We start from the raw sequence: 15,807 nt of genomic DNA, 5'->3' as shown, positions 1-15,807 counted from the left end.
ATAATTTAATTTTTCTGTGCTCCATTTTTTCCCCTTCCCTGAATTTTATTCTTTCATTTCCCTCTTAACCTGATGCTAGTAGCTGTTTAATTTCCTTTCTCTTCTCCTGTTATGTTTTAGAGAGTGGGGCTGATAGCTTTAGACAGACTTTTATGCAAGAGTGCATGCCAAGATTTTGCAGTTGAGGCTGCTAGGTTTTGCCTAGTTTATCTTTATTTTTCATTTTTAATTTTGTGATAACATTTGGACAGAGTAGACCCATGTGCTGCTCCATCATGTAAGAAAGGGAGGCCCTCTGGCGATGTTGGATACAGACTGGACACGTGGCAAGGTTTACAGAGTTTGGGCGCTGCCAGGGGTAGTTGCTATTCAGTTCTGTTGATTGTCTTCTGTATCCTACCTTACCTTGGAGTACATTGGAAACCAAAGTATTTCAAAAAGTGGAAAACTGAAGTCCTTAGGCGTCAGGCAAAAGAACAGTGCTGGTGACATTTGACAAAATAAGATTCATGAGATCACAACAGAAATCAGTAACCCTGTCATGCAAGATTGTATTTTTGTATGATGTTCTTCACTAAATTAGTCTTTCTCAAAGCCAGAATCTTGTATATTTTGCATCACAGAATTTGCCCAAAGAAGCAGGTTATGAACATGGGAAAAAAGTGTATTAGAGCTTAAATCTATGGCAAACTAGGGTTTCTCTCCTGCAGGTATAGGTGTGGTTTTAGTCCCTTTTTCATTATGTAAACCTGTACATTTGTTCCTCACCTGTGCTGGAAATCAAGCCAGGGCAGTGTGGTGCTGGTGCCTGGTAATCATGGGAACTGACAACACCCAGAAAATCAAGACAGTCCCCTTGGGACTTCACTGTCCAAGCTTAATGAAATGCAAAAAATATACTGTATTATGATGAGAGAAATAAACTTCTTTTTCTCTTTAAAGCCTTACATTTATAATAAAAGGTGTTACTGACACAGGTAAGGCCTTGTAACAGTTAAAATGTGCTTCTTTACATGTAAAAAAATCTCTCTTCTAGTGCTGTATCTTCCTGTCTCTCTTGTAGTGAGTTCCAGGTAAAAGCACTGCCCCATGGGAAGCTCTGCAGAGGTTATCACAGTAATGGGTGTCCAGATAAACACAGCCCAGACAGTGCCTGCTCTGTAGATTACAGCAGCAGTCGTCTGTCCAGCCCAGACCATCCAAATGAAGGTAAGATGCAAAGACTTCATAAATGTATTTATGTGTGAGCTCGCCATGAGCTGGCCTGAGGTCACACTCCTATTAATCACACTGGTACTGGAGCATTTGAACAGACACCTCAGTGAAGCAGGAATTGATGTCCTTTACTTCTTTCCTTGTGCACCTTTGGCTTTCTCTTACCTTGCTAGCCAAGGAAGCAGGTTTAGTGCTGATTATGCCATAGCCTATGCTGTTAGTGGGATATGGTAGATTAGAGAATTATTGCATGTAATGCTGATTAACTTTTAACATTCTAGGTTCAATTTAGCATCTTGGTTGATTTTTTGGTTTTTTTGAACTTTGCTAATGTTACTCTCATTAAGTTTTTACAACACTGCGGGTTTTTTGTCTTTTCCCAGATTCTGAAGGCACTGAACCTCTAAGTGTAGATGGTGTCTCAGACCTGGATGGAGAAGAAGGAGAAGAGGATGTGGGTACTAGCATGCCGGAGGGAGAAATTCCTCAGATACCTGATCAGGAAAAGTTCCTCAAGGAGCATTTTGGGACCCTGAGCAACAGTGATGGAAAAGGTACTTCTCTGTGTTCAGTGGGGAGACTTTGTAAGGTCAGTCCTGATTTTTTCCCCTGTATAAGCCAAACCAGGCTACAAGTTCTGCTAGGCTTTCGTGGATGTGTGTAAATGGGCAGGGGGACAGAAATGGAAAACAGCGTAAGAGGCCTAAAGAAGAGTGACATCTGTTAACTTCATCGGTCTGTGTGTACGTTTGTGACGAGATTGGCCTCTGTGTCAGTTTGGAATCCTGAAGAGCTGTTACGTTTTTCCCGGACTGGCTTTTCCTGTTGTGAAGGAAGGTATTGACTGCGCGTTCACCCCCCCCCATAGGTGACACGCAGTGGCCTCTAGTGGTGCATCAAGGCATAGCCAATGTCACAAAAGAAAAGGCTGAAATGCTGGGTGGAGAGAGAGAATAAGAGGAGACATCAGAGTGGCAAAGGAGCTGGTTTGTCTTTATCGACCAACTCCAGAAAAAAGCATATCTTTTTAGAATTTAAAATGGTTGAAGGCAGCAATATCTATGTGAGTTGTTTGGGTTCCTTTTTTCGTTTTATTTTTTTTCCTCTTTGATTGGTTTGTTTTCTGCTTGATGCCAGTGCCTCTCAGTCCTACAGGCAGGATAGGACACAAAGGGAAGCAAAAAAGGAGGAGGCGTACCCTTAGGGAGAGTAGCAGCTTAAGGCAGAGTAATCGAAGTAGAACACTAAAGGCAAAGGAAATATAATTATTTCATTCTCTGTGGCTTTAGCTTAAAAAAATCCCTTTGGATATGAGGGAACACTTTATAGTCTCTACGATAAGAAAAGCTATGTGTGAGAATGTTCTGTAAATAAACTGCTCATTTTTCTTTCTCCTTTAACCAAAATTTTTAGGTGGCTCATGTAGGAATCTGGAGAGAACCGAAAACCTCAGCATTTCCTCTCGCTTTCTTTCCCAGTCCCCGGCTCTCAGGTATGGCTCTTCTTGTTTTGAGTGTTTCTGTCTGTCTATTTATGCTAATATGATTCGGTCTTATGCTAGGTCCTGGGTGAAAATAGTTGAGAAAACTTCTGGCCTTGGTGTGCCTAGGCACAGTGAAGTGTTAGCACAGCACCTGGCAGGCTGCTTGCAGACTCTTGTGATTTGGACAAGCTATCCTGGGTCACTTTAGCTGTTCTATTTCTTCCTGATGTAACACTATTGTTTTGTTCTTTTTCTCTTTCAACAATGTGCTTAATTGTTTCATGATTAATGCCTTGGTTGATTAAGTTGGAGGAATTACTAATAACCTGATTTACTCTTCACTGTTTATGCTCTGTTTATTCTTTTGCATTTCATTCAGCTTGGACAATGAAAGTAGATTTGTCAACTTTTCCTTTGTTTTACAGTCCTTTCTTACTCAGCTTTGTTTCTTGATCCCATGCCTTCACAGGGTGTTCTGGTGTCTCACACAAAGCCCCATAGGGATATTACTCTTCCAAAACCCCCTCAACCCTAAAGCACCCCAAAAGGCCTCTGCAAGCTGTTTTCCTTGTTATTTAAAAAAAAAAAAAAACCAACCCAACAAAACAAATTAAAAAATAATGAGGTCAATGGTTTTATTGATTTGGGTTCATAAGTCTTTAAAACAAAAAGTACTCCTGTATTCCTCTAAAATGACTACCTAAAATCTCAGCTCGAATGAATTTCATTACGTAGGACTAAGCAGATTCAAATACATCTTCTAAGGTTCACCAGCTGTATCCAGATTCAGCATGTTAGGGAAATTTGTTTGTTATTACTGTATTCAGCTGCTGTTGCTGCTGTCAGGAGCGCCTCTTGGTCTGTCTCATGTTGAGACTGTATTTTTGGGAAGAAAGCCAGTGGTTAGCTGTTGTGTAAGCTTCTGGAGAGTTGCGGTGCTGAGTGAGGGAAGTCACTGGTGCTTTAGAGATGTTACAAGGAAAGTAGTTGTTTGGTTATGAAAACCTCTGGGCTTTTAATCTGTTCAGATGTTTAAACATGACAGATTAAAAGTTGCCTCCTTTCTGAAGTAAGCCCACTGTGTTTATCTGAAGTGGAGAGGAAGAGGAAATTAGGTTTTCCTCTTAAAGATACTGACCAGCTTTCCAAGTCATTATGCTTTCATAATGTTAGGAAAGTGTATTTACTTCCTCTTAGGGTTATCTTAGAATTGAAGAGATTTAAATTTTAGTAAGGTGAGCTGAGAGAAAAGACCTGACCTGACTTTGCCTAGTCTTTCCTATGCCTGAAATTTTTCCTTCTCTTTTGTCTTCACTTTTTATAGTGTCCTTCCTGGAAACAGCAACCCAATGGTATCTGTGATTGCGCAGCCTATAGTCAAATGCCTGAAGACCAGAGCTTGCAGGGTTGAGTAGAATTAAGTGGTAACAGCTTAGGGCATTTTTGACTCAAGAAAGTCCAGACAGGGAGGGGCTCTTTGTTCCAGAGAAACTTAATGCATGTTCCTGTCTATCCAGGGGAAGACACTTACTTGTTTTAACTGGGATTTCTTTATTGTGTTCTTTAGACGACTGTCACTCTCTTCGTCAAATCTGACACTGGATTCAAAGCCCATTGAGCCACCAACCCAGACCAGTCAGTTTACACCAAACCTGTTGAAAAATGACAGCAGCCATCCTGGTGATGCATTGGAGAACAGCCAGCTCCTGGAGAGTGTAAATTCAAATCGAGCTATTTATGTGCAGAAGAAACGCAGATCAGCTTTGGAGGCCAGCAGAGTTGGTATGGCTCCTGGACGGGTTATTGCCTCCTTTCCAGAAGGGCCTGTGAATGCAGTCATGAGAAAGGCACAGTCAGTGCATGACCTCGTGCATGAGGGTAAGGACACAGGTTGGAATAATGGTATGAACCTGAGAATGAAATGGACATTTGAGTGGAGGAATTAAATTAAGCTTGTCTTTCTGCATTCTGAGCTACAGGCTTGACATGTCTTCTAACTCCTAGCCTGTCAAGGGAAAATATTTATAACCGTATTAATTTAAAATATAATTTAATATTTTTAATTTGTAATGCAGATACTGGTATTCTAATTATCAGTCCCTGATATTTGTTTGGCAGCTGTGGGAGGAGCACTGGCAAGGGTGAAATGATGTATTTGCAAAGAAATTCTCTCTTGCTGTGGGTGGTTGCTCCAAGCTAAGACTGAAGCTCCCCAGGGTGAGGAGGAGAGAAAGAGGGAAGGAAGAGACAGTAACAGGGATTTTACTGTATCCATGTCTTCCATGTGAAGTAACTCTGTTTTTGAAACAATCAACCTACTAACCATTAATAAGTTTTTTTAAAAAACCAAAAAACCCCACCTGATCACCACAACAGCATATATAAGTTTTTGCCTGCTTCCTCTGGCCTCTCTCTTAAGAGTCACAGTGGTCCGAGGTCTTCTGACCATACACTTTGAGAACAAATCTGTCTCATGAGGAAAGCAGCAGTGTGTGAGCAGGATGAGGGATGGGAAAAAAAGAAGGATGTTGGGGCTTGGTGATACTAACCGGAACGAGTGGTTATGTTTGTACACATCTCACAGGGCTGAGCTGAGCCACATTCAATTCTGATTTAGGAATTCACTCCTAAATTCACAGGCTCTTGTCTATTTTTGGTATGTTTGTCTGTTTAATTTTCACAGATAAGGGTCCTGGAGTGATATCCTCTGCCAAGCAGCGTCCTCAGACTCTTTTGGTGGTTGAGAAGGATCCCAGACCTAACAATTGCAGGGTGTTATCAGCCAGTATGTTGAAGATGGATGGATCTGGTGCTCTGCTGGCCAAAGATGTCAGGGCCGCAAAACCAAAGTCCTACATGAACCCCACAACCAGCTTCCGGGCTAAGATGTCAAGGAGCGTATCTGTAGGGGAAAATCTGTACCTTGGTTGCTCCACTGAAATGTTGACTGATGGGAGGACTAGTCCTCCAGTGACAGAGAAGACACAATTTAGTTCCACACCAGATGCTGAGAAGATTAAGCTACCAGTGAAAGAAAATGTTCCAGTGAAACCTGCACTCCAGCCAGTTGTAAACTGCTCATCTCCCAAGTCCTTCCACAGCAAGTTGGCATCATCAAACCGAGCACATCTGATTCTTGACATTCCCAAGCCATTACCTGATAGACCCACACTGGCCTCCTTCTCACCCACTACCAAAACAAAAGCCCTGCTTGAGCCACAGTCTCCACAGTCACCTGCTGGGGCCTCTAAAAAGAAACCCTCTTTTCCTGAGCTCCGAGCCTCCAAGAGGGAGAATCAAACTGCTGGGTCTCTGGTTCCTGGTAGAGAGATCCCAACAGGAGTTGCTAAGGAGAGCCCAGTGGATTATCCAGTCTCAAGGACAGATTGCCAGGATGAGCCAGGGGTCACTAGTCTAAAACTGAGGGAGGTGTCAGAGGGCCAGCCCCTAAGGTCTCCTGAGAGCACACTGCCCAGGGGCAGGGAGCAGATCACCGGCATCGCCTGTGTGCTAGACGGCCAACCTGGACTTTGCCCACTAGACCCCATCAGGCCGAGGTCTCCTACATCTGTAACTGCCTTGGCACAGGTCTCAGGTGTGCATGGATACCCATCTCTTATCTTCCCCCTTCTGTCTCCTGTCTTTGTGAACCGCCTCACGATCCCATCACATTTCTTTACGTCCAGCTTCTGGCCTGTCTCGTCCTGTCTGCACCTGTCTCGTTCCATAAACCATCCCCTCAATGGTGAGACACTTCTTCAATCTAACATCTTTTTCTCCATCTTTAGTTTCCATTTCCTCTGGGTCTTATGTCTGACAGTCCTTTTTAGCTGAATGTTTTGTAGACCTCAGCACGGTTTTTTTAGTGATTTAGCTGTACAATTACCTCTAGGGGGTCAAACTTCTTTGTGGTCAATGCTAAAAGCTGACATGCTGGGAATCCCCTACACACCCCTGAGTGTGTAGGTCACATCCCCCACACTCCTCTCAGAGCATGTTTGGCCAGCAAATAAAGGTGCAGGCAAACATGTGCTAGCAGAACCAAGCAAGCACAGATAATACTGACAGTGAAGTTATGCCAGGCAGCTCAAACTTTCCTTTGTTAATATGCAAGTGTACAGGGTCCAGAAGGGTTTGCATACGATTTTCTCCCCTGAGGTAAGGCTTGATGGAGGTGAGCTCCTTGCTGTAGCTGCCTATGAGAGCAAGCAGGTCTTTGTGATGTTATCACCCTGCTTTGAGGACATGTCTGCAAACTGAGTATGCAGTGCATGTGCAGGGTTTGAACCTAAAAAATGTGGGTTAATTTTTGAATTATCTGTAGTTTGGAGAAAAAGGTACAAGCTGAAAAACTTTCATCTGCTGAAAACAGCTCTAAGATTTGTTACAGGCCTCAGTTTAAGGTACTTCAGTCAAATGAAAACTAGCAGGCAAGTTCAAATTGAAGCAAAAATCCTGCCCTCCAAGGCAGGAAAACCTCCAGTGGCAGAGAAGAGACTGTTTAGTCCCACATAATCTGCTGAGGTTTTTCTTTTGAGTCACAATCTGAAAGGAAATACGCCTTTCTGAGTTGTGCATTAGAAAGCTGTATGTTAACCACTGCACTGATACCTTGTACATTCAGGGGCTATACAGTTTTCTACTTCCTTTGTTATGTTGTTCTTACTCATATCTGGGAAGGGATAGCTCTGTAATCCTGTGATCAATTACCTTCTGTGGTGCCAGGCTGCTGCACCATTCATTGGAATGGGGAAGCACAATATTTCTGCACCAAAGCATTGTAGAAGGATAATCTAGTTTTGATGCATTGTTATTTTTCTTTTTGCATTTCTAGAGGGATCAAACACCTTAAGATTGAAGCACTGTTATGTAAAACAGGGAATGTGATGTTTTGGCTAAGGGACCTGCAGTTACCATACTGTAGCTGCTCTGAGGAACAGTGAGTGCATCTGAAATTTTCAGACACTCCCCCTACAGGGCTGAGGTTTCTTCCAGCACCAGATGCAGCCTGAAGCTGTGGAATCACATTCTACAGCAAAATTGTAGTTGTCTGTACTCTTTAGGCTGAGTTTTCTCTTCTAGATTTGGGAATCAGGCTACATAGCAAATGGGTTTTGGTCAGTTTGCAGAATTAACACAGGTAGCACAGAGAAAGAGCAAGGTTTTTTTCAGTATTGATTTTATTTTTTTAATGGCTCCCAAGACATTGCACACCCTGACAGAATATTTAACAGCATCCTTTAGTGAGTTAGAATGATGTAGCACTGTGGATCCCCAATGTTTTTTTCTCAGTAGGCAGCTGTCAGCCTTAAGCTTCTTGCAGACCACATTTCCCAAATTTTTAGTGGTAGATGCTGGCAAAGCTGTTTAGATCCAAGTTGGCCATCACTGTGAACAACTTACTGTGGCTTCTGGAAATCACAATGTGGCAGTTTAGATTAAAGCTATAGGGTTGATAGAGACTCATTCTGATTCTGACTTGCACTGTTACTTTGGGTTTCCACTTAATTTTTCTGTCCTTCTATTTCCTGCTTGTGTAGTGGCTGCAAATAAGGAGACTTAGTTGTTCTTGTTAAAGCATTTTGACATCTACAGTTAATATGCTATAGATGTGCTTAATACTGTTGCTGTGTTTAATATTCTCTGCTAGTTTCTGAAGAGCTCTGCTCTGCACACCCGAGAGGCAGAAAATGCCTGTTACTTAAGCATTTATATTAGGTTTTGTGACCTTTCTCCTGACTGGCACTTCCCAGACCTGGAGACCAGCATAAAAACAATGATCAGAGGAGAAATCCAGAAATGATCATGATAAGAAACAGCTGGGTTTCAAACATAAAGAGGAAAGGAGGGGGGCAGAAGGCAAGAATCTTGGATTGCACTGAAGCCCGCTGTGCTCGGACTCCATGGGTGATGTAGGATCAAAGAATGCAGATGGAAGGATTTGTTCTTACCCTTTTGTTCTTTGTAGATGTTTTTGTTTATGTATAAAGAGATGTTTTTCAAGCTGTATTTGTTTATAGATCATCTAGATGTATTCGTAAAATTAGCTCAGGTCCTCTCCAATCTGCTCAAAGATGGTTTTCTTAGAATTGCAGAAATTACAGTGCTAATGTGACAAAGTATTGGGTTTGGGTAACTAAAAGAAGTCAAATGGGTTTGGGTAACTAAAAGAAGTTGAATGGCCTTTGTCCAGGCCTTTGCAAATTGAAGATTGTGTTTGTGTGTCTATGTCTTTGTTCATGGTTTATGTCTAACTCATGAAAGTGTTTATTGTATAAAAGATTGCAGGCCTTCAACTCATGTTTTGGAGATAATATCTGGTGGGGACAGGCAGAAGATGCTGTCCCTCAGTTGCTTGTTCTTATTTTTCATTTTTGAATTATGGTGTATCAGCAGTGTGTGTCATGGGTTGCTCAGCAGTGCAGTTCTGTTGTGATTGAGTTTGCTTCTCACCACTCCTCTGGACCTTAGTCCTTGCTAGAGAACACTGCAATAATTCAGTATAATCCATCATCCTCCGTGCTTTAGTTGTCCACTGTGCAGAAGGATGCATGAGGGGGCGCTTGTAGATTTCTCACTAGGTGGAAGCTAAATTAGAGGCCCCTTGGATGAGTCCCTCTTGCCACTGGAAGCCCTTATACAAACATGGCTTTAATTGTAATTGGAAATCACATGGGTAGTCTGTGACTCTCTGTGACTGTAACAAAAATGTGCAATTTGAGGAAAAACATTGCTGACTTTGGAGAGTCTAAAGACTGGAAAAATAGGGGTGTTTGAAGTAAGCAGCATGTCTAGTTAGTCTGAAGAAAAGCTCATGCAGAATGTGCCTTTTTAATGATTTGCTCAAACCAGTTCTGAAGATTGAATGAGAAGTTGTGTGCATGTGATCTTTCAGATACGCACTGAAAAACCTGTTTCCTTATGAAACTATGAGGTTGCAGATAGTGGAGTGTCTGTGCATTAACCTGAGCTTTTATGTTTTCCTCCCATCCAGAATCAGGCATCAGCATAGAGCAGTGTGAGCACGTGGTATCCGAGCTCCAGGACAGCATGCGCAGAGCCCTTCACCTTTACCGCAGGGTGAGTGACCTCACACACGGGCTCTGGTACAGCCCACAGACATCTTACACAGAATGTGAGTGCTTGCTGCCTCAAGGTGTTCTCTTGACTGTGTGTTCAGTGACACGTGCTGCCTGGCTGCCCACTTGACTGCATCTTCAACTTGAACCAGGGATGCAGGAGCTCCTGATTTCCAGCTTTTGGATTTTCCAATGGTTTGCTATGGTACTCTGAGCAAATCAATTAAGTTTTCAGTCTGTTTAGCCTATCTGTAAACTGAAGATAATACTATGCTCTTTTTCAAAGGGGTATTAGGGAATTAATTAATGGTTATACAGTATTTCAGGAATATGAAATATTATAGGAGCTTTGAGTTTTATTATCCTCATGTGTTCTTTGTCTTTGATGCCTGGGAAAAGGATTAGCAAATGTGGGATACGATGGGAATCCAGCTGTGATAGGAACATGCAGCTATTTGCCTGTCCCTGTCACGACCAGACCAGTTACATGCAGAGCAATATAACAGCTCTTTGTTTCTTTGCTTAGCACTGATCTGCCAAGTCTCCTGTAATGAGTGTGAGACTTTGATGGTGAGCATCTGCCACATGGTCCTCTGCAGCTCTGGCCACAGCACTTGCATCAGCTCTCTGACCTTGCTCTGTTCCTGGGACCAGCTGCATTTGGAGACTGTGGCCCTGTGCTGCAGCTGGGAGACATAGTACCTCCTTAAGCCCACTATAAGGGGAACACTACCCAAAAATGTGCTTCCCATATCTGTCCTATTGGAGTAATGCCTTTGGATTTTTTGCAGCTAGGACTATTGGATGCATATCCTGCTAATATGTCTAAATAGGCAGTCTCAAATTTTGAAGAAAAGTAGACTTGATTGGTCTGCAAGTCTTTATGGCATCACTTCCCTAAAGGGCTAAAATGGCTTACTTGGTGCTCTACCTAAACCCCAACGCATTCTTTTTTTCCCCCCCCCCCTTTGTTTTCAGGTATTAAATGATACAGAATCTTCTACTGACAAAGATAAAATAGCAGGCCTCCTGACAGAGACATTCTCCTCAATGAAGAAAGAATTGGACTCTCTGAAGGATGCAGAAGAGCTTCCAAAAGATAAGGAGGCACCGGTGAAGCCACAAGATAACAGTAGCCCACTGAATGAGGGATGTGGTGCCAATCTACCGAGTCCCAAGAGCTTAGGAGATGAGCAGACACTAGCTTTGTTGGAACAGTACTCGGAGCTATTGCTGCAAGCTGTGGAACGGCGCATGGACAAAAAACTCTAAGAGGGGTGGCTTTCAGGTGTTTGTGAATACACAGAAGTAATCACAAGAGAGGACCACAGAGAGAGCTTCAGACCAATGCTACCTACCATCAGCTGGTCTAGGGCTGGTGGGGATACCTTTATAAATTGATTTCCTCAGGCTCCAACAACTGACTTGTTCCAATTCTTAGCAATGTGCTGGCCACAGTTTTAGCATTTGTTTCCCAATGGTCTTCAACTTCCTGTCTCTAAACAAAGTCTTGAAAGAGGAGTTTGGAGAAATTGCCTTGAAATTTCTTCATAGCCAGGAGGTCAGGATGTTTGACACCTAAAAAGACAAAGAAAATCCAGTTTATCCAAATTCTGAACTGCTGACTAAAAGCAAAGGAGTCCATGTGAAGCCAATCCCTTCCTCTCCGAGACTTCATGAGAATCAAGAATCAGACTTTTAATGGGTTTATTTATTAATTTATTTCTCTTGACTGTTGTTCTATGCCACATTTGTGGCTGTTATCTTTGTCCTTTAAAAAAACTGTCAATCCCTTTGCCATATCCCAGCGAGAAACAATCTGTATTATAAACCCCCAACAAGGAGACAGGCTGGAGTGTCTGTGCAATTAATGAACTGTTCTTTGCTTAGATCTTGTCTTGCTGTTCTTGCTTTTCCTGCCTTAGTTTTGTTCCCTGTAGTAATCCTGCTGTTGTTATGACAACCCTGTCTGCTTTCCTCTTGTGTCAAGACAGTCCCCACACTGTATTTTATCTGCATTCACCTCCAGGGAAAGGCTCTGTATGCCTTGGGCCATGCTTTGGAGATTACTTTATGAATTCATTAGTAGTATTTTTAATCTGGAATTTGATGTTACATTGATACTTCAGACCGGGTTTTCTGCAGACATTTTAAAAATTGAAATTAGATACAATACTAAAGTTTGTTTCAGCCACCTTTCATGATTAGGAGTTGGATATTGACTTTGATGTTATGATTTATTTGTGGAGAAGTGACATGAAAAAGCTGGTTTCCATCTCTTACAGTGTGACTCTGAATTTGAGAGATCTTTGGTGCCATGGGTCATCTGTGTCATTTGTTCATTTCTCTGTGACAGGAAAATGAATTCTCTTTGCCTTTACAGGAAAACAGGATATTTACATCCCAAGAAGGCTGGGATTCTCTTGCCTTTTGTAAAGCTGTTTCAAATCCCCTCAGAAAATTATTTCCTAAGAACTTCAAATGAGATATTTTCAAATGAGACCATTTCTCCAGCCTCTTTGCTTTTCATGAATTTCTGGTCTGAGAAACAGAAAATCTTCTCTTCTTGCATTTTTATGTGCAATATTCTTCTTGCCCTGTGGAGCTTCTCTAAACCCATGCTGACTTGTGTCTGTTGTGGCTTAAAATTGTCCAGTGATGTTTTTAGGTCAATGATATAAGCTAAGAAAAAAAAAATTAAACCAATGAAATTCTTCAGCACCTTCCCCCTTACTCCCACTCCTTTCAACAACAGGGGCAAATACACAAAATGTTTTATTTCTTCCATCTCCAGTCTGTCTTGCATTTATTTTAAGGCAGAGCAGTGTAATCCCAGTTCATAAACCTAATGCAAGCAACAAGCCTTTGGTGGGAGACAGACCGCTAGCATCTGTGGAAGTCAGTCAGAGGCAGCCAGACTGCATCATTTGGTTGCACAGGTTACAGGGTGGAAGCAGTTTTCTTTCATTTTACTGTTCTGGCTGCTTCTGTCTGAAATCCTGTGGCACTTGGAAATGTGGTCTGTTGGCTTCTCTGTCTTTCTGTGACTGCAGATCTGCAGTGCAGCCTTTCTTTCTACTGGTCTGGCCAGGCTGGCATAGGACAACCTGTTTCTCGTGAGTAACTTTAGGGCTGAATAATCTGCAGTTCTGTCTCTCCCCAGATCTCTCTGTGATCCCCAGGTTTGCTGCCTGATCACTACTGAGTGCTTCAGGACATGGCAGTATAGGGAACTCTTGGAGAGCTTTCCAGCTACTTCTGCCTGTAATTGAAATCTGCCTAATCATGTTTCAGGTGTCCTTGCTAACCTTTACTTCCATGGTCTTGTACTGAAACTCTAAAGGGGTTATTTTCTAGTCCTGTCTCTGCACTGTATTGTGCTGAATCAGCTGGTGTGCTTGGTCCCATGAGCAGCTTCTCTTGCACAGACAGGTTTTGCAAAGGAAGGCAAGTTGGAAACCAGAGAGGAAATTTCTGGCAGTTTCTCTGAGTGAAAAGGTGAGCTGGAGATGCCATGAGTGGAATGTGTGATGACAGTCATGTTGGATCTGTGATGGGAGTTAGCGTGGGTCAAGCTTGCTTTTGAGGTGACCAGTTCCTCCATTTTCAGACTGTGAACATATGTCCTAGTATACAGGAAATTTCTTGCTGTACTGGGGCCACAAGACACTCAGGAAAAATAGCAGTCCCTTGAACCCAGGTATATTTCGGTACTGTTGATAATGGTTTGAGGGTTCTTTATAGTACTTCCTTGTGCAATTTTATACCATTTTATAATTTAAACTTTGAGATAGTGACAAAAAGGTCAGAGATGATGCAGAAGAGCCAGTGGTGAGAATGAAATTACCACGAAGGTAAAGGGCAACAACCAGCAAAGCTGGCATAGACATATGAAACAAAGCTCCTTGGAAATAAGTTGTGTGAAGCAAATCTGATTTTTAAGCTGATCAGAGTGGGTTTTGTTTCCTGGAATGGATTTTACTTGAGATCATGGCTGTATACAGGAAACCAGAGGTAAAATCTGATCAGAATGATGGCAAGAAAAGTATTGGGCAAGTAGATCAGTTGGAGAATAGTTGTGTAGTTTAAAATAAATTTAGAATAGTATATGTAGAAGACTTAGGAAAATAGAGTAGAAGTAGAGATGGTCTTGGTCTGAGGAACACCATTTGGCCAATACCTGTGAAGGATACAGTACCAAAAGGTTTTGGGAAAGTAGATATAGGACTTGGAGATGGTGAGCTGTAATTGAAGAATGAATTGGAAGGAGTTTGTTTTAAAATATGTTCTATTGAGCCTCTTGCTTCTTGCTGTTCTCTAAGCAACTATTTTTTTCTTAAATGGCAAAATCATGAGCTGCTTGTTCAAGGCTTTGATGTTTTGAATTGAGTAGTAGAAGCCCAGTAAAGGAGACGCTGGTGCCACAAGTTTGTTGCTGAGAGGGGTGAGGAGATAGTGTTGCTCTTTATGATTTAAGACTGATCCAACTAATTCTTCCCTGCTAACTTCCTATTGCTGGCAGTAGGAAATATTCCTAAAACCCCTAGTTTACAGAACAAAGAGAGCATAAATGCATTGCATTTGCACCTTGTGAACATGTTTCACCACAGGCTGTCCATTGGGCCAGGTAGAGAAATAATGAATGGTAACTGCCTGGGAAGTGAGGAGGTTTGTTGGAGGAGGTAATAAATTTGAGTCTATCCTTCTTAATGGTTCATGATCCCTCTTACTGGTTTGTGTGGGTGTTAGCATAGGCACAGCAATTAAGATAAGTTATTTGTTTAACATAAAGCCTGAAAAAATAATTTTGACCTACCTATCCTCTTTACATATATTTTTCCCCCTTCAACCCAACATTCCTGATCAATATGAGAAGTTTTAGGTTTCTTTTCCATCTTGTAAGTAGTACTGCTTTGCCTGTGGAAGGCCTCAGTTTGTTCTGGGGCTCTCTTGAACTGGGACAGTAGGAAGGGCTGCAACCTGAGAGGGCAGCAAACTCTTTTATTTCCTGCTGCAGGCAGGTAACACCTTCCTCCTCCTCATCCCTCAGCAGCACCCAGGAGCTGTGTGTATGGGAGTCCGCATTTCTTCCACCTCCTCTCTCAGGTTGTCCTCTCCTTTCCATGCGACCTCCCAGGTGATGAATGGGGCATGGCCTTACAGCAGCCCCCTTCCCAGCCTCCCCGTTTTGCAGACTTCATCATGACTCAGAGGAATTGGGACGTTTCTTTCCGGGAGTAGAAACATACCAACTTAATTTTTTAAAAAGAACAAATATGTATATAATTATATATAAGAAAAAAAAAAATGAAATGCAGGTATTTAAACACCCTTGGTAAATTCATGCATGTATACAGTGTCTTCCCCCCACCCCGTTGGATGTGTAGCATCCAGGACACTAAATGACATAAAACCTCATTGAAATGGTAGACAGGTCTAGCAGTCCCCCGAGAGAGCAGGTGCTTCCTTCTCTGGGTGGGTCCGGCGTGTCCCATGTTTGAGATCGTGTGTGTGAATGACACGGGGCGCTGGGGCTGTGTTCGTGTCACCACGGGGGACACGCGCGGGCGGCCGCCTTCGGAACAAGCCATGTCCGCCCCGCGTGTCCTTCCTGCGCCCTCGCTCCAGGCGGGCACCTCCTCACCCCTGTTCGCCCGCACTGCCCTTTCCTTCCGTCTTCTAAAACACAGAACAAACAACCCACCCCACCCCCACCCCCCCCGCTTTATTTATAAATGCGTGTTTTTATACTTTTGGCTTTAGGTAAAATAATACTTTGTCTTTTTTTTTTTTTTTTTTTTACTTATTATTTGGGAAAAAATTAAAAATTCCGTTTGTTGGGGTTTTTTTTGTTGTTGTTGTTTTTTTTTTTTTTTTTTTTTTTCACTGTGAGGCTCCCGCGGGAGCTGTTTTTAACTCTGTATCCATTTGTACTTCGTGTCTTAAACTGTTTCAATAAAAACGTGACCATTTGTTACCGAGCTGCGGGACTCCCTCGGAGCTGCGCCCGAGGTTCGTTTTCCGGGGGAA

At 42.5% G+C, this 15,807-nt stretch overlaps 1 protein-coding gene across 6 annotated transcripts in view; it reads left to right on the top strand.

Annotated features, from left to right (window-relative positions):
* MAPKBP1 (mitogen-activated protein kinase binding protein 1) overlaps positions 1 to 15,758 on the top strand; it is a 103,214-nt gene extending 87,456 nt beyond the window's left edge. For 2 of the 6 annotated variants that reach the window (XM_048306292.1, XM_048306291.1), the window contains 7 exons: positions 1,064 to 1,209; positions 1,599 to 1,769; positions 2,629 to 2,707; positions 4,266 to 4,576; positions 5,382 to 6,293; positions 9,693 to 9,778; positions 10,756 to 15,758. In XM_048306292.1, the coding sequence (XP_048162249.1) occupies positions 1,064 to 1,209; positions 1,599 to 1,769; positions 2,629 to 2,707; positions 4,266 to 4,576; positions 5,382 to 6,293; positions 9,693 to 9,778; positions 10,756 to 11,049 (1,999 nt within the window). In that variant the 3' untranslated portion in view covers positions 11,050 to 15,758. Of the gene's footprint in view, positions 1 to 1,063; positions 1,210 to 1,598; positions 1,770 to 2,628; positions 2,708 to 4,265; positions 4,577 to 5,381; positions 6,444 to 9,692; positions 9,779 to 10,755 lie in introns of all 6 variants that reach the window. The other 4 variants (XM_048306289.1, XM_048306290.1, XM_048306294.1 and 1 more) reach the window with 3 other exon arrangements.
* Positions 15,759 to 15,807: the final 49 nt, after the last annotated feature.

This window comes from Corvus hawaiiensis, chromosome 6 (assembly GCF_020740725.1).
Source record: "Corvus hawaiiensis isolate bCorHaw1 chromosome 6, bCorHaw1.pri.cur, whole genome shotgun sequence".
In the NCBI taxonomy this organism is placed as follows: domain Eukaryota; kingdom Metazoa; phylum Chordata; class Aves; order Passeriformes; family Corvidae; genus Corvus; species Corvus hawaiiensis.
Note: the sequence above shows the minus strand (reverse complement) of the source record. Positions and strands in the feature narration are given on the sequence as shown.